A 25,754-nucleotide genomic window follows, 5' to 3' on the forward strand; every position below is an offset into this window, starting at 1 on the left:
GTATCACCTTTGCTTGTTTTCCATCTCCTCCATGAAGGAAATCCAAAGCCCTTGCAACATCAATGCATATATTAATTCGGTCTATCCATGTAAGATCAGCATTCTTCAAATAATTATCAAGACTTCCTCGGGATGCATACTCATAAACAATAATGTTTTCATCATTTTCGTCACAATATCCTATAAGACCAATGATATTTTCATGCTTATACTCCAAAAGAATTTGGAGTTCAGTCAAGAATTGTTATTTCCCTTGCCCATACGATGTATCCAACCGCTTTGCAACAATTGTTTCACCTTTAAGGTTTCCTATATAAACATTCCCAAAACCTCCTCCACCAATGCGATGATTGAAGTTTTTTGTGGCCAGTTCTATATCTTCAAGTGAAATTCCAAGTTTGTCCTTGTTGGCCTATTAACCATGAAACAAATGATAATAACTTGTTAATATACAAATTGATGGTTCTAATAATCATTGAAAATAATAATAAAAACCGGTTTATGCTAACAGAAAGCAATAGCTTGTTAATATATATTCAATTTAGTAGTGGAACTGTGGAAGGCTACAAATTGGTGAAAAACTAGTGCCAGGTGGTTTGTTTGATGTTCAAAATGCTGGGGGGAAATCCATACAGAAAAACTATATATAGAGGTTCAGTATTGAAACATTGACTTACTTGAAAAGATAAAGCTTTCTCAAGTTCCTTCATGACTTCTTTCATTGTTGGACGTTTGTCTTGAGATTCCGCCACACATTTATATGCAATTTCAATATATGTGTGCAAAGAATCCTTGTTGGGTCCTCTATTTAGGATAGACTTGTTTTCACTTGTTTCTTCCTTTATTATAGGATCTATCTTTTCTTCTAGTGTTCCCGCGCAGTAACTTTGTCTTGCCACGTGGGCCATTTATCCGCCAGTTCCCATGTCGTAACTTGGGTCAGAGGCTGTCGTCCCAAATAAAATTTCAAACAAAAGAACTCCAAAACTGTATACATCTGATTCTCTTTTTAACCTGCAAGTCTTCTTATACTCTGGATCAATGTAGGCTTCTTTGCCACCAATTCCATCCACATACAGAGCTTCGTCCTTTTGATTTGGAGGAAGGAATATGGAAAGCCCAAAGTCAAAAATCTTTGCCCCGTGCTCCTTGTCCAACCCAATGTTGAGACTCGATATTTGACGGTTTATAATCACCTTTTGGTCTTCAATCTCATGGTGAAGGTAGTTCAATGCGCATGCAACAGAATCGCTGATTTTTAAACGTATTTCCCAAGTCAATAAACCCCTTTTATCGACGTTTTCCAGATAATCAACAAGGTATCCGTAAGAAAGATCGTCAGTGATAAGGATCATCTCAAAAGCTTCAAAACAACATCCAAGTAGAGACACTATGTTGTCATGCTTAACAGCGGTAAGCATTTCCATTTCGGTAAAGAAATTTTCTTCTCCATACACCCCACATATAGAAGAGTACCGTGTAATAATCACACTCTTTCGTCCCTTGGGATTCTCGCCTTCCCTAGATGAAGGATTTTCTTTACCAAAAAGGTCAAGTTCTGCTCTATACATAGTATATGCATCACGAGTTGCGATTATGTAATCATGTGAAAATGTATTGGTTGCTAACTGAATAGAGCTAAGATGAATCTTCAAGTGTTCAAACTTCTTTCCCTGCAAATATGAGAAAGGAAATGGAGAATTACAACCTATACTTGCTACAAAATGAGAACAACATGTATCCTCAGCATTTTGTTGTGTAAGAATATATATTAATATATATTTATGGGATATTGGATTTTAATGATTCAAATTTGGCCTTTTGACCATCATTAATCCCAACCTAAGAAATTACCTATGTTAATATCAACTGTCACCATATTGGCCTCCCCTGAGCCTTTTCCTAATACTATATATTAACTAATTTTACAGCTGTGTAAGACACGAGATGATCTAAATAATTAAGTTACAAATAAAACAATACATAATGTATATAGAAAAATGTATACATCTATGCTTGTATCATTGTACATAAATTGATTTTATTTATATCACAAACTGATTTTTTCCAAAACAATGGACTTGATATAAAAAATAATGCATGTGCAAAAACATACCCAATAACACTCCTTCTATTGAAAATTTATTCTCAGTATCATGTATGTATATTTGAAAGAAATTTGGTTATGAACCAAATTTTGGAGAATGCTTCTGATATAATAATAGTTTTAAGCTACACTATGAAAAATATTTTGATAAGTTTGAGAGGCTTCTCGACTTTGCCAATTGACAAAAAAAATAGCAGGTTAACCCGTTCAATTTTATGAATGTTTTGTTTCACCTGAGCATAATTTTGTATGATATGCTTCACATACAACATTCTGATCATTATTCAAGAAAAACTCAATGCTGACACAAATGTTTCTAATTTGATAAAAGTTAGAAGTATTGATAGGCCTGGAGGTGTCATGCCAGATGTGGTTGTCTTTTTTTTCTTAACTTTTAATAGTCATGTGAAAAATAATCAATGTGCAAAATCCCGAATCTTTTGACTATTTCCAAAAATGTCATTAAAAATAAATTCGAAACCCAAACACATTTAAAATTCTAACTTTCATTTGTTTTACATTTTCAAGTTAAAACTTTGAACTCGTAACAAGTTTGACGATAAATCTGTTTGCATTTTCAAATTTTTAAATATATTCAGACTACCCCTTTTTTACGTGCAACAAATCTGAGCCAACTATAGTTAATTTGTACCAAATGATTTATTTATCAACTTTTAACTCCTAACAATCAAATTTAAGTTTTACAAAAAAACCGGAAGCAATCATTCTTTATTATATTTGAAAGTGATTGGTATATACTATCATTACAATTTCGCACATATATTTATAGTTTACTAAATTAACCGAAAAAATAAATAGATAGATTTAAATCATATATTTATACTTTATAAATTTATATGGCAATGTAAAAAAACAAATATATAAATAGATTTATTTTTAAAAAATAGATCAACTTTTAAGCATATATTTATAAGTTAATGATTAAAAAAATTACTTTGTAAATTCAAAGCATATTAGTGTTTTTTTATTTACAATCTTTAACAATATATATAGTATAATATGTTAATGATAACGTTTAAAATTATATTCTTTTCAATATTTAATAAACATGGTTTGTTGTTGATTTTTGAATTTAACCATGCATGTTGTGAAATATATTCTAACAATATATATTAGTATAATGTAAATATATATATATATATATATATATATATATATATATATATATATATATATTGTATACAAGTGTATAGATATAATATAAATAGAGTTTAAAGCAAAGTAAATAATTTAATTAGATATATAATAAATTGAGTGTAAAATGAAAGTAAATAATTATTGATTTATGCCATATATTAGTTTTGGAAAGAAAAAAATTTGAGGACTAATCACAAACTGACACGTGTCTACAATTATTTTACTTTATTAGAATAGGTAGATATATATTTATGGGATATTGGATTTTAACAATCCAAATTTGGCCTTTTGGCCATCATTAATCCGAACCAAAGACATTCCCTATGTTAATTAATATCAACTTTCACCATATTGGCCTCTCCTAAGCCTTTTCCTAATGTAGACTAACCCAGTTTGTTTTTGGGCAAAATGTGGCTAAAATCTTTTGTTTAATATACACCAAGTTTATTTTTTCTCTCAAACTAGGGGTGCAAGCGAGTCGAGACAAGCTCGAGCTCGACTCAAGAGTGGTTATTTAGGCTCGAGTTCAGCTCGTTTACCATTTATCAATCAATTTTAACATATTTATAAATAAAAATATATATAAAAATCATGTTATATAATATGTATTATTCATTTATTTTCTCCATACAATATATTAATTAATAATAATATAATTTTTCAAACTCTAACTCATAAACCTATAATATGCACGGTGACGACGGTGGTGGCGGCAAAGCTAACGGTGGCGACAGTGATGGCAGCAGCGACAGTGGTGGTGGAGGCAACGGAGGTGACAGTGGCAGTAGCAGGATGATGGCGGCGGCGATGGCGGTGGTGGTGGCAGTGGTGACGGCGAAGACAAAGGTGATGGTGGTGGCAGAGACGGAGGTGACGGTGGCGGCAAAGGTGACAGCGTCGTAATGGTGGCAGTGCAGTGGAGGCTACATTGACAGTGGTGGTAGTTTTTGAAGTTTATTATATTTTCATTCGTCCCTCTCAAGTTGGAAAAATGATAATTTTTTCTCTAAAAGTAACGACTTAGTGTCCGCTAGGAAAATGCTCGGTGGAAGACAATATAATGAAAGTTAGAATTAACATATGGAATTTCTTAAGTTGGGATTAATACTGGCTAATAGGCCAAAGTTTGGATTAATAAAATCCAATATCCCTATATTTATTTACTAGACGGGTGACCGCGCGATGCAGCAACAATTTGAACACAATCCCGGGTAATTACGTAATAGTAATTTGGTGTTAATTATTTGGTTTGAAACCTTAAAGCCATTTTTACCGGTCATTTGTTAGGATTCAGCGTTGTTTGGGGTCTCCAAAATATTCAATTAAACGCAAAATAAAAAGAAAAAAAAGAAAACCAAAACAAAACCTAATGAACATGGAAATATAACAATGTCCACCAAACAATCTTGGTGGTTGTGACAAAGGCATTCTTAGTTCATTTTGTAGCTAAGGCATTCTCAGTTTATTTTGTGACGAAGGTATTTCCATGATATATATTTCTTTGCGGTTAGACATGATTAACAACTTATTAAAGTTACATTTTTGGTCGTTTAGAGAATTTGGATTCCTTTTCATATACACAATTTATCACTACTATGGCTATTTTTGGATGGAATAAAATGTTTAAAACCAGGAATAGGTTGACTAATGATACATAATAAAACTGAATCTAACATAAGTTGGGACTCCCGCCGTATCATGCGAGCTCTCCTAATAGTGTGTGTATTTGTTTATGAAATTTTTGCAAGACTTTTTCTTCTAAACTTATGTGTAACCCAATAGCTACTTAAGCAAGTTAAGTTTAATTAATAAGAGAAGAAAAAAAAAAGATAATTAATTAAATAAACAAATAAATAAAGATGGCAGGCAAGGGCTTACCTGAGTTTCCCTTGTCAACTGAAGTTTCTTAAGTTTAATTTCAAGTTGATCTATACTTGAGCTTTGTATTCTCCCTTCCTTTAAACAAGAACATTAAGTAAAAAAAATTGTTCTAACAACTATGAATTACAAATTGTAGTTCAAAATATAAAACCTACTGCGTTAAGATTCTGGAAAGAACCTATACCGACTACATGTCATTCGGAAAGGATATACCGAAAACATGTCATGAGGAAAGGCCACAAAAAAGTTAAGAACTTGACAACTCTTAACAACCAAACATTTAAACTTTTTTTTATACATATTAACATTATTTGAAAGTAGTTTTATCGTATTTTTAAAATAAATTTTTGATTACATACATAAATCTCAAGTTTACACATGTGTAAAATTTATGTAATAACAAATTTACATACATGTAAAAACTAATTTCCATAATTGTAATCGTAATTATAGATATAAAAAGTGATAAAACTACACTTAGATAATACTACGTACAAAAATTTTTACAAAAAAATTAGTCACTAATAGTTCGTTAAAACTCATCATATATATATATATATATATATATATATATATATATATATATATATATATAGGTTGGTATCAATTAAGAACTCTAAAAAAATTAAGAACTTTTAGGAACTTTACACAACCAAAAAAAATTTAATTTTTTTTACCTATTAACATTATTTAAGATTAGTTTTATTATATTTTATATAAAAAAATTTTATTACATATATTAATTATAAGTTTACATATGTGTAAAATTTATGTAGAAAAATGTACATATGTGTAAAAAAACATAGATACGTATAAAAACTAATTTTCAAAATTGTATTCGTAATTATAAATATAAAAAATGATAAAACTACACTTAAATAACATTAACATACAAAAAAATTTATAAAAAACGTTACGTTTCAAGGGTTCTTTCAAGTTCTTAAATAATTTAACAGTTCTATAATGATACTCATCCTATATATATATATATATATATATATATATATATATATATATATATATATATATAGGGTAATGATCCTAAGAGAACCCTTTGCAAATTGAGAACTTTGAGAACCATTTTGTACCACTAAAACACCTTTAAAAAAATATTTAAAAAAATCATAAAACAAAAAATAATAAAAATTTTAAAAAAGTAAAAAAACCAAAAGTCTTATATTTCATTCCGGTTTCATTAAAAAAATAAAAAAAAGTAGAAAAAAAACAAAAAAAAACGTTGTATTATACACATATGTATAATTTTATTTAATCTTTAGTTACGTAATATACATATATGTACAGCATCATTTATCTTAAATTATACACATGTGTACAAAAAAACATGTAAATGTACATATATGTATATATTATACATATGTGTATATAATTTAGCTAAACCGAGTTTTTTTTATGAAACCGAGATGATAAAATAAGAATTTTGTTTTTTTTTACTTTTTTGATTTTTATGTTTTATTTTATTTTATGATTTTTTTTATTTTTGAGTTTTTTGTGGTCTAAAATGGTTCTCATGGTTCTCAATTTCAATAAGGTTCTCTCATGATCTTGATCTTATATATATATATATATATATATATATATATATATATATATATACACCTTAGAAGGTATTTAAAGGAACCCTACTTTAGTAGTGAAACCATGGTTACTTACTTGGAATTCCAATGCCTTTTTAAGTTGCATTAAAATATCTTTTGTGGTAGGTCGTTTTTCTTTTTCAGGATGTAAACATTGGTAGGCAATTGTTTGAAATGTATCCAGTGATTTACGCTTAATTTGTTCCTCTATTTGCTCAAAAACAAGCTCTTCATGTTTTCCTTCTTCAAAGTTGTTTCTCACAAAATCTGGTAGACAGTGACCCTCATGTTCGTGGATTGCAAGAGTTGATCTCCCACACAATATCTCAAATAAAACAACACCAAATGAATAAACGTCAGATTCTTGGTTAAGAATCTTGATTTTTATGTATAGCGGGTCTAAGTACCATAGTGTGCCACATTCATGATTGGTGAGATAGTTTGTTTCCTGATTTAATGGACTTCTTAAGGAGAACCCAAAACCAGCAAGTTTAGCTTTCCAATCATCATTTAAATAAATGTTAGCACTTTTGATATCCCCATGTATCAACATCTTTGCATCTCTTCCAATTCCCTCATGAAGAAAATCCAAAGCGCTTGCAACGTCAATGCATATATTAAGGCGCTTCATCCATGTAAGAGAAGCATCGTTCAAGTGCCCTTCAAGACTACCTGATGAGTACTCATACACAATGACCTTTTCATCCTTTTCATCACAATACCCTACAAGATTGATGATTTTATCATGTTTATGCTCCATAAGAATTTGGAGCTCGTTAAAAAATTGTTGTTCCCCTTGACCAAGCCTTGTATCCAATCTCTTTGCAACAATGGAATAAAATCCATCACCTTGAGGTACTTTTCCTCTATAAACTTTCCCGAAGGATCCTCCTCCAATGCAGTTCTCATCATGGAAGTTTTGTGTGGCCAGCCTTATATCTTCAAGTGACATTCTCAGGTTTTTCTTCTTGTTTTCCTATCAACCATGAGAGACCAACTATATTATATAAACAAAATTAATTTTGAAAATTATCATAATAAATTACTTTTCAAATTTAATATGGGCCCCATCTACAACATCCACTCAAATGTTGATTCGAGTTCTCCAATATAGAGAATATAGAAGTAAGGCTGGCAAAATAAGTTTTATTTTGTTAAACAAGTTGAAAACGACGCGTTTAGCACAACTATTAAACATGGATACGACTTGTTTAACTACTTTATATCTTATGTATATAATACAGTTTTAAGTTTCATGTATCAATACGGAGAAAGGATTGAGCCTTGCCTACTAATTTTGATTATTTAAATAAGTAAAAAATTTACATAGTGTACTTTTTAGATTAACATATTCAAGTGTCTTAAAAAGTGGTCAACTTACATTTCTCTTCCAGCTTATCTTCTGTCCCTTTTGTTCGTTTTCTTTTTACAGTATAAAACGGAGTTTCAATAGAAATTTTAATTAATCGCTTGAGGAAAAGGCTTTGAATTTCCTATATAAAATATTATGAATACAGCTTTGTGATTTGTTAGTTTTAATCTGATATCATACGCACATCAGTTACTTCTCAGGATTAAAATAAATGAAGAAACAAAAGAAGGTTATTTATGATATTTAAACATTTACTTACTTGAAAAAACAATGATTTCTCAAGTTCTTTGACGACCACTTTCATTGTGGGGCGTTTATCTTGAGTGTTGGCTACACAACTGTATGCAATTTTACAAAATGTGTCAAAAGAATCCTTGTTGGGTCCATTATCTAGAATCGAATTATTTCCATCACTTTCTCCCTTTAATAGAGGATCTATCATGTCATCTAGTGTTCCTGTGCAAAAGGTTCGTTTTGCCACAATAGCCAACCCTTTGTCACTCTCATTGAGGTAAATTGGGTCATTGGCTTTTCTTCCACATAATATTTCAAACAATACTACTCCAAAACTATAAACACCTGACTCTCTTTTGAACTTTAGAGAGTCGTTTAATTCCTTCACATAATCTGGATCCACATAGTATATAACATAAGAAATTGACTTTTTGCGGGGAACTTTGTCTTCTTGATTTGTAGCCAAGAATCCCCCATACGCAAACTCGTCAATCTTTGCTCTCCAATTCTCTTTGAACCCAATGCTCCAACTGTTTATCCAACCATGTATTATCACTTTTTTGTCTTCCATATTGAAGTGAAGGTAATGCAATGCGTGTGCAACATCAATGCATATTTTCAAACGTTTTTCCCATGTCAAAATAGACATGTGTTCAACGGTTCCCAAATAACTAGAAAGGTATCCTTTAGAAAAACTCTCAGTGACAAGCACCCTCTCAAAACCTTCAACACAAAATCCGACTAGAGTGACTATGTTGTGATGCTTCACACCAGTAAGCAATTCAAGTTCAGTAGAAAATAATTCTTCTTCTTGCTCAACATCTGTAATTAAGAAGCGTTTTATAATTACAGTGTCGTTATTCTTTGGCAGTTCACCTTTACTCTTCATTTCTACAGAGTGAGGTTCTTCTTTACCAAAATGGTCGAGTCTTGCTTCATAAAATTCTATATTGTCATTAGAACCGAATCTGCATGAGGCTGAAAAGTTACATGTGGCTAATTTTATATCACTGAGTGATATCTTCAAATGTTGCAAGTTATTTCCCTGTAAACATGTGACAAGAGGTAAAAGAGTGTTACAAATTATATATTCTTGTTAGAAATATGAGAACATAATGCATGGTTAATGTGCAGTGTTATAAATAGTTTCTTAAGTTCATGTTTAATATGTCTATATATATTTATAATGGGTCAAGTTATTCTATAAAGGGGAATAAAAATGAAAAAGACGAGAATGATTTCCAGCCACACAAAAAACCCCTCAAAACAAATTTGAAAAAAATAAATAAAAAGACCATAACTCAGAATTCAATAAAAAAACGAAAAAAGTAAAAACACAAAAATGTTTCCACCGTCTTTCTCGTTCTCATTAAAAAAAACACAATGGTAAATGAAAAAATTCGTTGTGTCTTTTTGTTTATCGTTGTGTTTTGTGTTTATTTTCGTCATTGATTGTGTATTTTTTCCTTAAAATTGTTTCTTTTTTTTCTTTATATTGAGTTATATTACTGAACATTATGCTATATTTTGTTCGACATTGTGTTACATTTTGCGATCTATTGTGTCTTTTTTTACTTATCATTGTGTCTTTTGTTCATTTTCGTCATTGTGTCTTTAATCTCGCCACTGTGTCTTTTCGTCAATTTTTTTTATTTTTTGTATTTGTTTTAGTTTTTTATGAACGGGAATGATGACGGAAACATTTTAGATTTTTAAATTTTTTTCGTTTTTTATTTATATTTTTAATTATGATTTTTTTATTATTTTTTTTAATTTATTTTTAAGAGGTTTTTTGTGTGGTCAAAAATCCTTTTCACACTTTTTATTTTTGTCACCCTTTTTATTTTAACTTTACCATATTTATAATATCAACATGCATGCAAGTTATTAAAGTTAACGTAAATTAACAAATTTTATTAAAGAATAAAAGCGGGTCCCAATATGTGTTTCTGATTTTTCATCTAACAAAATTAACTACTGACAACCCTAGTGATGAATATCCAGGTTCGTCTTTGAGGATGTAGGGTACCTAAAGGGCCCTGTGCAAGGAATAGAAATTGGCCCTTATATATTGAATTTGTTTTTAAATAGAGACCAAAAAAAATGCTCGGAGAAGTCTATTTGGACAAAAAGACAAATACTTTTTTTATTTGAGTTACACGAATTGGAATTTAATAAATTTAGTTATGGGCTTTTGCTTTAAAAAACTATATATATACATATAAAGTAACATGTTTCTACATATATGCGAGTTCACTAACAAGTAAATGGGTATGCATAGTAGATTCTTTTGTGTAGATGATGTTTAGCAATACAGATAAATGAGTATGAGTTTTGATCATAATGATTTGATATCGTTTTGGATTTGTAATGTGTTTTATATGATTTTTTATCATCATCATCATCATCATCATCATCATCATCATCATCATCATCATCATCATCATTATTATTATATGTTTGGTTGAGTGTCTTCCGTTGACTATGTTGCTTACATGATCCCTGCATCTATCTATGCTACACACTCATTGGTTCTATAAGCTCTCTCTATCTTAACTTCTGAGTTGCAAATGGTAATACAGATAGAAGTTAACAAAATACCGAAGTCAGTTATTATTTTGCAAGTGTTTATCGATATCACATGTTTCTAATGTTATATATACATATGTTAAATATTGTTAAGTAGGAGTGTACATGTGATTCAGTTCAAGGAATTATAATATTATGAATTTGAAGCAAATTGGTGTCATGTTATGTTGTTATTTTGGTGTAGATGTTTGATAGTGAAAGCTTTTCTTTTCTGTAACTATTGGATTTGTTAACATTAATCCTATACTGAAATGGAATTGCTAATATTTTGTGTAGGGTTCTTGCGTAACACGCCATTTAAAAACCTACACGTCCCGCGGATTTGATATTACATAGCTTTTTTAATTTCAATGGTAATGACAACTAATGATTACTTGCATGTAATAAGGTTTCTATATGAACTTGCCGGTATTGTATTATGTTTCTTAACCTCTCAATTTGCCTATATTTTATTATACTGTGAATGAAGGGAAAAAAAGGTTTATAAGCATGTAGTAACTACTTCGCTAAATCGTTATGATTCTGAAGTATGTATATAATGTTTAGACTACTTTGTTGAATATGTTACAGTTGATATCGCACGGGTGATACAGCATCGCTACTGAGCCTTTGTAAGAACTTAAGTCTCCCAAAGTGGAGATGATCGACTCGCTGTTTAAAAATGTTTCAGACACTCAGATGATGGCATAATGAGGTATGTGATTCATAATGCTTTTTATTTGAATTTTATAAATTATAAAAATAATATTTTGGCAGGGAGCTACTGCTCAATTTCTATGTAAGTTCAGGTAAACGAAAGCCCGGCCCGTTAATCATTTCCAGGTAAATTCCAATTTTCTAATTTGATATCGGCTTTCCTTATTATTATTATAGTGAACGTTGAGATTTAAATATTTTGTTTGAATGTTTATGGACGGTGTGACTGAATCCAAGTTTAATAAGTTCTGAACATTGAGCTTGATCAGATCGTCAAGGTTCGGATTATTTTATAACCACATTGATTTGTTTCCTTTTAGCTACTTTTGTTAGGGTGTCCATGGTCCGGTTTTGACGGTTTTTAGGTAAAACCGTGACGCAACCCGTTACTAACGGTTTTTAATTATCGAAAACCGGAACCAAACCATTGGAACTTAAAACCAAATCGAATCGTCACCAACGGTTTGGTTCCGGTTTGGTTTCACGATTTTGTTTAAAATCGAAAATTACACGGTTCACATTTACACGTAACGATATTTCTTATTAAGCTAGAGTGTTTCTTTGTTGGTTGCTATCAGTTAACATACACTATTCAAAGAGTGACTGCCATTAACATTACTAGCTTGAATCTTGTTAACTTTTTTACTGACTTTATTTTCTGTTTTCCATTCAATTCTATATTTATTTTTAGTCTACACACATCTTTTATTGATTAACAAACAGAGAGTCCAGTGTGATTTTATACAACCAGTTTTTAATATAAACCATAAATCAAACTGTTCGCTACGATTTAATATTTTTTAAACTGACCGACCGACCACAAGCTAAGGTAAAAATCGACTGCGAAACTAAACCGATGACCGGTTTGGTTCTATAACTGTTTGGTTTGAAACTGAACCATAAACACCCCAAAATTTTGTTACTTCACCAACTTGAGCAGTCAGAGATAAAACATAATTGTAACAAAAAGGGTTCATTGTGTAAGGGTATTGATTTTAATTAGTTTATGATGAATAACACTTTTAATGCATTTTCAACAGCAAGTATCTCAGTTACTTGACTTTTAGTGGTATGCCCCTTCTCTGTTATGTTCTTCTCTACCAACAATCAGGTGTCGCTTCAATTGATCAAGGTCAACTATTAAGGTGACCTGTTAAAACTTTGGCTATTTCCTTGTTCTTGTAGCAAGTTTGACCCATTTTACTAATGAGTGGGTTGATATGGGTTGACTTTAATCTCAAAACAGGTCAACTAATTTTAATGCGTACACCTCCTAAATTTTGTTAAAAACTATACCACTCCATAGGCCATATCTATACACATTCGATCCACAATAAACCAAATATTGGGTGACTTTTGACCCTAAAATCAAATTGTTACTATCAGTGAAGCTTCTGTTTGGCTTAAAAGTATGGGCTTAATAAAAAAACAAGGTCACATAAGAATGGGCAGTTTTCTAATTTGACGCTTGAATTTACTGAGTATGGATTTTTTTTTCCAGCTAATATTAGTTTTCTGCATGGTGACTCGAATTATGCAATTTTCTTTCTCTAATATATGATTTTTTTTTGTCTAATATCATATGACTATATATTAATCTAATTATGTGTGTTTGTGTAGTTACTAGCTAGAAGGGTAACTAGGGTTACCGTACAAAAATGGGTTATTTTGAAGTTCGTATGAATTTGATTAATTTCTTGCATAAAAACTAATTTCTTTATTTTCTGACACCTCTTTTTGTTTGTGTTTGTTCTTGAAAATGTTAGGAGTCTATGCACAAATTTGTTTTTTTTTGAACGACATAAATTATATAAAAAACAAAGAAAACAGCAAGAAGCCGAAAACAAAATAAAAAACCTACATCAAGACCTTGCTTTAATTAATATGTTGTATATTATAGGCGTGGGTCAACAAGATATGATTTGTTCAAAACCTTGCTTTCTTGATTTGAATAGATTGTGTCTACATATTTGGTGGGGGTACATACTCATGAATCAATTCATGGCATGAATAACCAGCTTAAAGCGGGTCATATCTTTAAAATGAATGACCTGGCTCGGTGGATTAGGTAAATTTTAACAGCCGTGTTAGTTTTTACATGTAACAAGTCAAGCTTTTATTTGATGACAATTGTTTTCTTTAATTAATATGTTGTATATTATAGGCGTGGGTCAACAAAATATGATCTTAGACAACTTCTATTTAATATTTAAGGAGTGCAGGAAGTCTAAAGATGGAGTTCACATGTCTTCTCTGGACATGCTTCTCACATACTTGCTCTTGAGGTAAAAATAAAGAGTTTTTTTTTTTATATAATATAGCATTCATAAGATGTGCTAATTCTGAATTTTTTCCGCCATTTTTAATATTTAGATGAAGAATAAACCAAAGGTAACTTTTCCAAAGGGGTAGTCAAGAACACTTGTCACAAGTGTGTTTTTGGACCATGATTTGGAACATCGTTGTTGCATGATGCGCAAGTTTTTTTTAGTTGGAGGTGAAGAGGAAGCTGATTCTTCGGTAGTTTGTGGTATTGTTTGCATAGTTGTGAATTTGTGGTTAGTTTGTGAGGGAATACGATTGGTGAAAAAGAAAACTTATTAGGATGGTTTAAATGTAATTGCGAGAGGGTAGTTGAAATACTAACAAATGCTGTAACCACAAAGAAATTTGACATCAGGTGGGACATCCGCCGCAATGCCCTGGCTCTTCTACTATATATATATAATAAAAGATTTTAATACAAACAAAGAAATTGACCCAAGCAATAAAAAGAAAATAAAATGTTGTAGTCCATTGAAGTTCTCGGAATATGAGTGCAGTCATAGCCATGCAATTAAAGTTTTAGAAAAAAAAAAGAAAAAAAGAATGTAGTAATCATGTATTGAACCTGAGTTCACAGGATGAAAATAACACACATACCATATGAGCTACACGACATGTTTGATATAGTCCCGTTTGTATCTAACTAATGTATTGCATACTCTGAAATTCTTTTCTTTGGGCCCCAAAACTTTGTGGGCCTTGTGCGATGGCACGGGCTGCACAGTCCTTGGCCCGGCCCTGTGAATATCTACAAACAAAAAATGCATAACCGATTCGGTTTTGGCACCAAATGTTGGCTCAAATGTTGTTTAACCTGATAATAGGGTCCAACTCAAGAACTAAAATGTATTATTAATAGGTTGTTTCATAACAAAGTTAGGTTAATAGCTTTTTTGTTTGTTAAGTTAGAGTTAACTACGGCAATAGGGGCAACCAAGTTAGGGATTAAGAAGAAGACGATGCAACCAAGTCACCCAATTAGTGTTTGAGAGTTTTAATCAATTTTTTGAGTTATATTTTGTATTAATATAAATGAAAGTTAGTCGTTTAGTTCGTGTTTGTTATCGATCGGGACTTGAATTGGTATCAAAGCCAAGTTCAAGAAATCGATACTCGACTACGCTGACGGGTAGAAGACCGTCTCTATTGTTGCAACCACATCCGGTCGTAGTTGATCAAGAGGGATATGATCGGAGTGATTTAAGGATGTTTAATCGCTAAGGTGTTTTATCCGTAAGTTTTGAAAGAAAAAGCAAAAAAAAATATTATTATTATCTTCTGGAATACAAGTGGTTTTATGTCCGTTCATAGGCAACAGAAAACACAAAAGTTATTAGACTGGTTTTTTCATACGATTCAGGTTTTCGAGAAATATTCATAACCGGGTTTCATGGAAAAACGAGATTACTTCTAAAAAGTTGTTTGAGGTTGATGATTTGTTTGTACTTGTTTCAATGGATTGGAGCAAGGGTGTTTGACACCATCAATGGCAGGTGACAAAGAAGAATCGATAATCCAAAGAGAACCGGGGGATGTGGCTACAGGCTCCGAAGCTTAATAGAACTAATTACATTACATGTGAGATAGTAGTGGAAGCGATTTTGGATGATTAATGGCTATAGGGAGTTGTTTAACTAGATGCGGGTGCGGTTATTGATACGAAGAAGAATAAAACAGCAAGATCGTTTTTGTTTCAATTGGCAGAAGGTGGTATTCTTCTTCAGATTGCTCAATACAAGAATGCCCGGAAAATATGAACGAATTTATAGGCACGGTATGTTGGGGCCGAGCGAGTTCAAAAGGCTCGACTGCTAACATTAAAAGGTGAATTTGAGGAACTCAAGATGATGAAAAATGAGACTATTGATCATTTTTCAGAAAAACAATAGGTTTGGTTTCAAAGGCAACAAGCCTTGGTTATGTATTCGAGCAAGATGCCTTGGTGAAGAAGTTACTAGATGCAGTGATAGATAAATACTTTCAACTTGTAGCCTTAATTTAGAAAAGTGTTGATCTTGATAGCGTGATGTTTGAAGATGTTGTTGGAAGGTTAAAGGAGTTTAAGGAACGTCTACGACGGGGAGAACACACTTCATATTCTTAAAGTCGTTTACTTTCTGGTCGATCAAAAAGTAGTTATAAAGAAAAATCGTATAATCAGTCTGGTAGCCGAGTTAAGGGTTGTCCAAGTTCACAGATATGTAGAAAAGGCCATGAAAAAGTAAGTCTAGATCGAGATATTGAGGATCAAGATGGTTGGGATAACCAAAATGGTCAACATCGTGGGTCAAGCCATGCGGATCAAAGAAGAGCGAATGGCCGTCAAAGGGGTAGAAAGGATAGATCACAAGTTCAGCATTACCGTTATGCTGAATTCTGTCACTTTGCGTTAATATGCCCGGAACGTGTGTGAAGAAATAAGAGAAAAAGAAAGAAGTGAATTTGAACAGAAATGAGAGTTTGGATTCGGCTTTATTTATGATAAGGGGTGATCAAGAAACAATTTTTCTAAATGAAGATGGGGTGCTACCAAAGCGTTTTGAAACCAAGCTGACGAAGAAAGATGTTGTTATCTCGATAACGGTGCATCGAACCGCTTGATGAGTACTAAAGCTTATTTTTATGAATTGAATGAACGAGTCATCGGAAAGGTGAATTTCAGAGACTAATCTTGTATTGATATTCTAGGAAAAGGTCTGTCTTAATTGAAAGGAAAACGGGGGAGCAACGCCTATTGACTGATGTCTATTGTATCTCGAGCCTACGGTGAAATATGATAAGTCTTGGTCAAGAAACGTAATGTGATGCGATATTCACATTAAACATGATTTGCTAACCATTAATGATGATAAGAGTAAGCTTTTAAGGAAGGTGACAAGGACCAAGAACTGATTACAAGATTGGCCTCAAGACAACAAGTCCCGATAAACGAGCTAGCATTGGAATGAAAAATTTTCCACATCGGGAGCTTGAAAGAATTGGACTGAAGAAAGACAAGCCAAGTACGAGTCAGATTCCAATCAAAGATCCAAGTTCCAAAATTCAAACTCCAAAGAAAAGTGTTCAAGAAACTAATAGTGCGGTCAAGCAAGAGATTCAAGCCTAAGTGAAAACGAGTAATGATCAAATGAAACAAGTGTTTCTTCAAGCCAAGTGGAGCCCCAAAAACATTGAAAGAGGTCAAGAAAAGCCTCAAGAGAATTAAGAAAATGATGGCAAGCCAAGGGTTTTTTTTGTGTGGTTTAAAATGGTTTTTAATGTTCTCAATTTTAAAAAGTTCTCTTAGGATCCTCACCCTGTATATATACATATATATATATATATATATATATATATATATATAACTTTTAAAATTTAAGAACTTTGAGATTCATTTGGGAACACTAAAACCCTTTAAAATATAATAAACAAAATTATAAAACAAAAAAAAGTGAAAATTTTAAAAAAGAAAAAAGAACCAAAATTTTTTATTGTTTCAAATAGTCAAAAAAAAAACTTGATTATAAACATATGTATATTTTTATATAATTTCGATTTACATAATATACACGTATGTACATTCTCATTTATCTTAATTGAGCATATGTGTATAAAGAATAACATGTATAAAATTAAAAAATTAAGTAGTATCCATATATGTATAATTTTACTAAACCGATATTTTTTTAATTATTTTTATGAAATTGGGATGAAAGATTATAATTTTTGGTTTTTTACTTTTTTATTTTCGCGTTTCTTTGGTTGTTTGACTTTTTTTATTTTTCTTAAAAGGAGTTTTTTTGTGGTTCAAAATGGTCCTCAAAGTTCTAAATTTCAAAGTGGTTTTCACATGATCTCATACATACATACATACATACATACATACATACATACATACATACATATATATATATATATATATATATATATATATATATATATATATAGGTTATAATAAGAAATAGATTTTTCCTAAGAAGTGTAGAAAATGTACTTTCACTATTAGATCTAATAAAAAATACCGCCCAATAAACACACCGCAACTAAAATAAAACACATCGCACAATAAACACATTTTTCATATCCACCGTCATATCAACATATCTAATGCACCAGATTACTTTTTTACAATTCTTAGACACACTTCACTTCTTATTATAACTCCACCCTATATATATATATATCATAATACTTTGTCAAACTTTTCATGTGGGAAAGCAACAGTTGTAGACCATAATCGGTGGTACCACTAAGGTATGAAAGAATTTGTATCATAAACTGGAAATATTACCGGAGGAGCATGCATGAACAAGCACACTTGCTGAGCTATGTATGCTATGTCGAGGCATGTAAATGCAAGATGTTTTAGTTGAGGCATGTAAATGTAAGATGCTGTAGTGTTCCCAGAAGGATATAAAGTCCCTTTAGAAAGAGGATCCGAGGTGTTTGTGCTAAACATGTTGAATGTGTCCACCAGGGTAGCGCATGGTTTGTAAGTAGTCATACATGCCCTTTGTAGTATGACACAAGTGTAGGTTGCCTGGGATAGAATAAAAAATCTTGCTTGTTGCATGTAGTAGTGACCCCAAGAAAGTGATGAAGGGTACTTGGTTAGACATAAAACTAGGTTGAGAGTATTTTTAATGATGTTTTATAGTAACCGAAACTCAGAGATAATGAACATAATATCATCTAGGTAAAGTAAGTACGATAACATGTGTTCACCGTGATAGTAAGCAAATAGTTATCACAAGTATTGATGCGGTAACTGAATGATGTGATGTATGTGTAGGGCACGTTGGTTAACAAAACTGGACATTTAATGTGTATGAATCTTAATGTGGGGATCATAGTTGATGAAGGCATTTTTAACATCTAGTTATTGGATTGACATCCATGGGTTACCGCTAGACTAAGTGCGTTCTAAATGGTTGCCAATTTAACAACCGGGTTAAAGGTATCATCACAATAAACTTCCATTTTATGTGATTGTCCATTGACAACTAGTCTTGCTTTGCACTCGTCAAGGGATCCAACATATTTATATTTGCATACATCAGTTAACCGACAGTTACTCTGTCGAGGTACTAATTAATTCCTACGTGTCATTTCGTTGTAAAGCTTTATATTTGTTTTTTCATGGCAGTTAGCCAACTTGGATTTGATCGGGCTTTTTATATAAGAGGTAGGTAGCGTAAAGATGGGTCATGTGGAAATGGGATTAAGATTGAGTTTGATAATGGGCTTGGGGATATTGTTAGTCGCACGGCTTGTCATGGGGTGGGTCGAGGCTGAAAATGGTGGTAGGATAGTATATGGTGGGGATGGCGATGGAAAGTTGGCCGAAAGAGGGGGGCTGATGTGTTCTAAAATATACATATTATTATGTAACTATTTCCTACACTTTTAAATACTTTTAAGCTAGATTTTTTATAAATATTATTCTTAGTTGGTCTATATGTGAATTTTAAATGTTTCAAGAAACAACTAGCTATAATGAAGTATTTTAATATACTTGAGACCAACTGACAACAACAACATGCTTGAATTCCGTTTGAATGCTTAGTGAGATGATGAAGTAATTATTTCACAAATTGAAAATACATATAATGCAATTGATTTAATTATATTGAAGGATGATCGGGCTCCAGCCTTGTGATCGATCATTAAGGAATTAATAAAAGGAGCCATAAAAGAGAAAAAACAGAGGAGACAAAACATAAGTTGTGAACAGGAGGGGATACAAGAGATGTCGACCAACATAAGGTTTTTAGTGAGATCAAATATTCATGGGTTTTATCATCTTTAATCTTTAGGTTTCTATTTTAAATTGATGTTCACCATGACTTTTATTTTTGTTTCCTTTGATTTAAGATACTATGCAAACATTATAAACTGCCTAGGCTTTATGATGAAACATTTTTGATGTTTGATTTTGCTTGGATTATTGCTTTTATTTATGGGTTTATGAATCAGTAAAGGGTTTCAATGTATTGTAACATACCAAGTTTCGTTCGGTATTTAAAGGAATTGGTTTTAATTGAATTATAAACGATAAATATAATTATTGTAACGATTCCGGCAAATTAAGGTATACCCTAGCCGGAATATACTATTTACGTGTTATCCAATACTGAATACAGGAATTATAATGTGCTTATACGAGTATATAAGATTCACAGTACGAATTATACTCGAATTTACAGCTAGTCGTATCGAAATTACGATTAATCGTTGAACGGTTATTGAAACCCGAACGAATCGGGGATTACATTATAGACGAAATATATAATGTTTAGTGATGTTACGAAGTATTAAAGCTTCGGGATAAGTGGATTAAGGCACAGAAAAAGGATTTCGATTTAAAAGTACGTCGGTACGTTAAACGAAACCTTTAATACGAAACCGAGCAAGAGACGATCGATCAAGCCGAAAAAGATGCGCGATAATTAATGATATGATGTTTTAAGTTAATAAACATCATGGTTTAAGTTTTTAAGGTTTTTAAATCGGTTTTATATAAATTTCATTTTTAATTCAAAAAAAAAAAAACGACCGTTTTAAGCCGAATTAAACGTTTAACCGAAAAACGAACTGAACCAGATTATCCACAACATTATCCGGATTGCGTAATCCGAATGAGTGGCCAAGATTGAACAAGTGGGTCCCACCCCACCCATCCACTAGGTCCGATCGGACCAACCTCACCAAACAACAAATTCATTTTCTTTTTTTCAAAAACCAAACTCAACATTCTTCAATTCTCTCTAACTCATAATCCAAAAACCGACAATTCTAGCAAGAATAACGAGGTAATGATCGTGTTATATACGTGTTTATCTTATTTTCTTAAGTTTTCTTTCAAGAAAATGAGGTTTCAAATGAAAAATGGGTGAAAACCCGAGATGAAACCGATTCTTGCATGATCAAGTGATGTATACGGGTTATACAAAGGATCTTGGTCCAAGAAATGAGTTAAACGAGTCAAAAACGAATTTTTACGGTTAAATCTTTGTTTTAGTATCATAATCGTAACCATGAAAGAAATGGCTTGATCGTGAGTGTAACTTGCTTGGTATTGTGGTATGTTGTTTGTAGGCTCTGTATTTAGTGGTAGATAAGGCGGAAAGATGAGTTTGTAGCTTGTAGTGGAGGAAAACGAAAGGTATATTCGGTTTTTGTCGGTGTATGTGTTTTTGGACAGATTGTTGGTCGTTTAAAGTTAGGTCACGAAATTTTACAGAGGTGTTAAACACATGGAAATATGAGTTCTGTAAATTTTTGGATGAAGGATGAATATTTGGTGAATTTAATGCTCGGTTTTGGCCAAAAATGGTGAAAATAGTTAAATATCATGAAAAATTCTGTAAAATTGTGGATAAGCTTTTCATATCATGTATAAGTCACACACAAAATTTGAGGTCCGTTGGAGAAGTCTAAGTAGGCTTTTCGGTTAAACGAGTTCTAGGGATTCGTAGCTCGGTTTTAGTAAAAATGGCATTTAGAAGAAGATTTTGGTTTTGGAAAAATTACAGGGGACTATGTGGATGGCAGGGGACATCCAGGAGAAGTTTGGGATTTTTCTAAGATCGTTTGGTATTTACGACATATTTAGTGTTTAAATGGTGTTTAAAAATAGATAAGTAAATGTTAAATATAAGAATTAATTCTGAAAATATTTTTATAAAATTCCCCACTGTTAAAAAGTGATTTGTGCAAAATTTCAAGATCCGAGAGTAAACGGATAATTAATCGTGCTAATTATCAAACTTTTAAAGTAAAACGCGTAAACCGGTGAAGTTCGCTTAAGCGAGCTGACTGGTGTACAAAAAAACCCTAAAAATGAACTATTTTCATATAAATGAGCTAAACAAGTAAAAATAAATCATCCGAAAATAATTCGGATGATTTGAGTAATTTTAATCTATTTTAATAGTTTCCGGTACGCCAAAGACGGAAACGGGTCCCGCGGTCAATCGGGACGTCTAAACCGAGCTATAATTTCACATCTTTAATTAAATTATCCGTCAAACACTATTTTCGGGTCGTGTGTGACCAAACTCATTTTTGAAACATAAAAACGGATAACAGTGCTAGGCACGCAAAACGAGAAAAACGACTAATAGTAGTTGTGACCTTGGAACTCTAAACGACATCACAATCTGAGTCCGGAGAAGTGTTTCTGGGTTAACCTTGCCCCCAGAACGGGTACAGTGCTGGGTTGACAGTGTCCCCAGGTGTACCGATTGATAAGATTATATAAACAATAATTGTATAATAATGATCGTAGGGATCATATTACAGATTGGACGAGTTTACTGATATTGATTGTTGTTACCTACTTGCATGTGCTAAGGTGAGTTTTCACGAGCCCCTTTTTACTGAACTGTTTTAAATATTTTCCCGGGGCGGAAAGCATGTTTTTATCAAAGTGTTTAAGTACATGCTGATCGCATGGAAATGAACGTATTTATATAAGGTTTATTGTACGGGAATCGTACGGTAATGAATTAAGATGGTAATTGTCTGAGTTGCTAACAGTGTAAGGCCCGAAACAGTGTTCTGGGGTAACCGAGTTCCCAGAGGTTATTAAATGTGTTATGGGGTAACCGAGTTCCCAGAGGTTATTAAATGTGTTTCTGGGGTAACAGAGTTCCCAGAGGTTATTAAATGTGTTTCTGGGGTAACAGAGTTCCCAGAGGTTATTGGAAGGTGTTCTGGGTTAACAGTGTCCCCAGAGGTTATTAAAGGTGTTTTGGGTTAACAGTGTCCCCAGAGGTTATTAAAGGTGTTTATGGGTTAACAGTGTTCCCAGATAATATTATATTATGATATGGATTTATCAAGGTTTACTAAAATTGTGAAACTCACCAACTATTCGTAGTTGACCCGTTTTCTCACATGCTTTTCAGGTACAACTAAGATAAAGTGATTGATTACGTGCTAGGTGCTTGATGTGTGTAAGGTTTGCGTGCTGGACGTTAGGATACATTATAGCAGTTAGAATTATGAACCGTATTGTATGATGTGTGTATCACCTAGACGGTAATGAAAGATGAGATAATGTAATTTTGAAGTATATTAATGCATTCGACTTTCTTTATAAACAATGTGGTTGATATCAGAGGTGTCTGTCGCATCCCGTTTACGTTTCCGCTGCGGTTACGGGGTGTTACAGAACTTGGTATCAGAGCCATTGGTTATAAAAGAATTAGGATGTCTTTAAAAGATACCTAAAATATAACCAGTAGCTCAAGTATTATAGGATCTGATTATCAACTAATAATTTATAGTGACGAGGTCTGGATGAACTTGGATGGACAAGTGAGTTGTTATGGTCCGGAACATAATAACAGACTTGTCCGCACGAGGGAATTCAGGAGAATGTCACGGGGTACATTAATAGGTAAAAATGGCAACATATGTGTACAGTATATAATATTATTTATATGTGCTAGTGTGTATATATATATATATACGTGTGCATATCTTGTGGGTTCAAGTATTGGGAAATAAGACCCGGATAAGGAACCGGGGGAGGTGATAATAAAAAGTACCGAGGATGCTGAAATTTCTAGAGCATCGGTTGGTGATAAGTCGGACTTATCGGGTTATAGTTGTGATGGTACCAAGTCAAATCTCCCGTTTGACATTAACCAGAAATGTCTAGTAACCGTCACTCCCAACCAAAAATTGATAAATCTCATACCCTACCAACACCGGTACCCGCCTATTCTAATAACTTCCTATGTTATCCTTACATCCGTTAGATGTTTACACCCATGTATGCTTGAATAGAATGATTACCTATACACAAAGAAGTGTTTGAATCATTATAGCATAGTTGGTTGTTCGTTCGTAGGTGGTATACTGTGTATGCCGGATATACGAATAAACACGGATATTATAACTCCGTGGTATGTAATCATTTGGTGCTCACGGTGAGCATGTATTGGTTATGCTGACATGCAAAAGGATATTGAAATCGAGCATATTAAACATTGATCTTTGTTGAGAAAGGCCTATATGTCAGTTGGTGACAAGGGTTATGAAACATATTTAAACGTTAACCGATTTCAGGTTAAGTCCATATGTTACTATATTTATGGGACATATATATGCTAGATGCCGGTATGTGTAATATATATGATAATATTTGGTGTGTATGTGTACCTGCTGTTATGATTGAACTGGTGACGAGCTATACGGTGAGATTAGTATTGATTACTGCGTACGGGATGAGTACGGCAGAATGACATAAAAAGAGTAACTCCAAGGATGGAGATTGATATGATTCAGTTGATTACTCAAAGATAGCAGATGATGATTCCGAATGTCGTATGACAGATCACTGCTAGTGTTGATGCGAATGTGATCGCAGAATTATAGATCGAGCAATCACATGAATATGAATATTTAAATTCTTAGTGGTATTACTAAGAGTGATAATGTCCCACCGGATACTATTATGACTACAAGTATTAGTTATAAACTAAACATGAATAGTAGTCGTAACGAATTAGATCCGGTATGAAGGATATGTTTGTTGGTTGTGTTAAGGAAATTATTAATAGTTTACTGATGGTAAAGAGAGGAATATACTAGCGAGGGGATAGAAAAGATCGAAATGGTTAAGGATATTGGTAAGAGGATAGAACATTGTGTAGTGAATTATGCTACAGATATGTTGGTAGATTATGTGGTATCGTGATGGAACACGATGGTACAAAAATTATAGTTGGAAAATTATTACTCAGATGATATGGTCAGGATTTAAAATTCTTGTGCTAGAGCATTTTTATTCGAGTAATTAAACTCAGAGATTGGAAACTGAGCTATGAAAGATAGAAATGTTGTGTGCTGATCACTTAGAACACGCAAATCGTTTGAAGGAATTGTCATGTCTGGTAACATGGCTAATTACTCCTGAAACAAAGCAAAGTGAGTGCTAGATTGGGGACTAACTCCATCGATAAGGAGTATAGCCAACCCTGTAAAATATATACAACCTTTGGAAGGGTTGTGGCACAAGCCAGCATTGATATATTTGACTTTATGGGAAGCGGAATGGAAGGACGTTAGGTGAGACGTCGAGTGTTAAAGAAGGGAAATGATAAAGGTATAGTGCAAGATAGACTTGTGAATAAGTAGGTATGTCCTACAACCCAGAATTATACTAAGACTAGTTCTAGTGTGAAACATGAACCGCACGAAGGGTCCTTCCCTAAATGTGGAAAATATGGTTATCGGCAGGAAGAAGAATGTCGAGTGATAGTAGGCCACAGGCGTGGTAAAGATGGACGTAATGCCCTAATTGTAGAACCAATTGAAGCCATGTGAACCGACAACCCCAACCCATACATGTACAACCACTCCGAACCCAACAACTTCAATAACAATCCATCCGAAGAAATCAAATTATGCCAAACAATTGTACTTGCTATGAATGTGGCAGTACCGAACGTTTCAAAAGAATTTGCCCAAAGTTGAACCAAGGTGTCGTTGGAAGACGAACCTCATGACAAGCATCAACCTCGGATCAAGCAAGGAGCCGTGCTTTTGTGAGTAATTTGAATAAAGCACGTCATGATCCAAAGGTGGTGTTAGGTATGTGATAATTTTAAATCAATAGGTTTCAGTGATATTTTTACGGTCGTCGATAGAAGTTAGTTCCTGCTAACCTCCTACCCTTTGGAAAGATACCGATTAGTGAAACTATAGAACCCTATACTGTAGAATCGCTAACGGTAAATCCCTAATGGTTAACTAAATTGTTCGGAATTGTCCTATTATTCGGAACGATTAACTTTTCCTTATT

General features: G+C 32.7%; 2 protein-coding genes across 2 annotated transcripts in view; both read right to left on the reverse strand.

The window, feature by feature from the left end:
- Nucleotides 1-908: 908 nt before the first annotated feature.
- Nucleotides 909-1,571, reverse strand: LOC143571391 (putative serine/threonine-protein kinase PBL28). Its single transcript, XM_077056826.1, has one exon. The coding sequence runs from the start codon at nucleotides 1,569-1,571 to the stop codon at nucleotides 909-911; it is 663 nt and encodes a 220-aa protein (XP_076912941.1).
- A 5,204-nt stretch (nucleotides 1,572-6,775) lies between these two features.
- LOC143571392 (uncharacterized) overlaps nucleotides 6,776-25,754 on the reverse strand; it is a 32,515-nt gene continuing 13,536 nt past the window's right edge. Inside the window, exons 3-4 of the mRNA XM_077056827.1 lie at nucleotides 8,373-9,392; nucleotides 6,776-7,717 (exon numbers count right to left, since the gene is read on the reverse strand). Coding sequence (XP_076912942.1) covers nucleotides 6,776-7,717; nucleotides 8,373-9,392 — 1,962 coding nt within the window. The remainder of the gene's footprint in view (nucleotides 7,718-8,372; nucleotides 9,393-25,754) is intronic.

This window comes from Bidens hawaiensis, unplaced genomic scaffold, assembly GCF_021521415.1.
Source record: "Bidens hawaiensis isolate Kalapana, Puna unplaced genomic scaffold, B.hawaiensis_p1.1 tig00025368_1, whole genome shotgun sequence".
Classification (NCBI taxonomy): Eukaryota; Viridiplantae; Streptophyta; class Magnoliopsida; order Asterales; family Asteraceae; genus Bidens; species Bidens hawaiensis.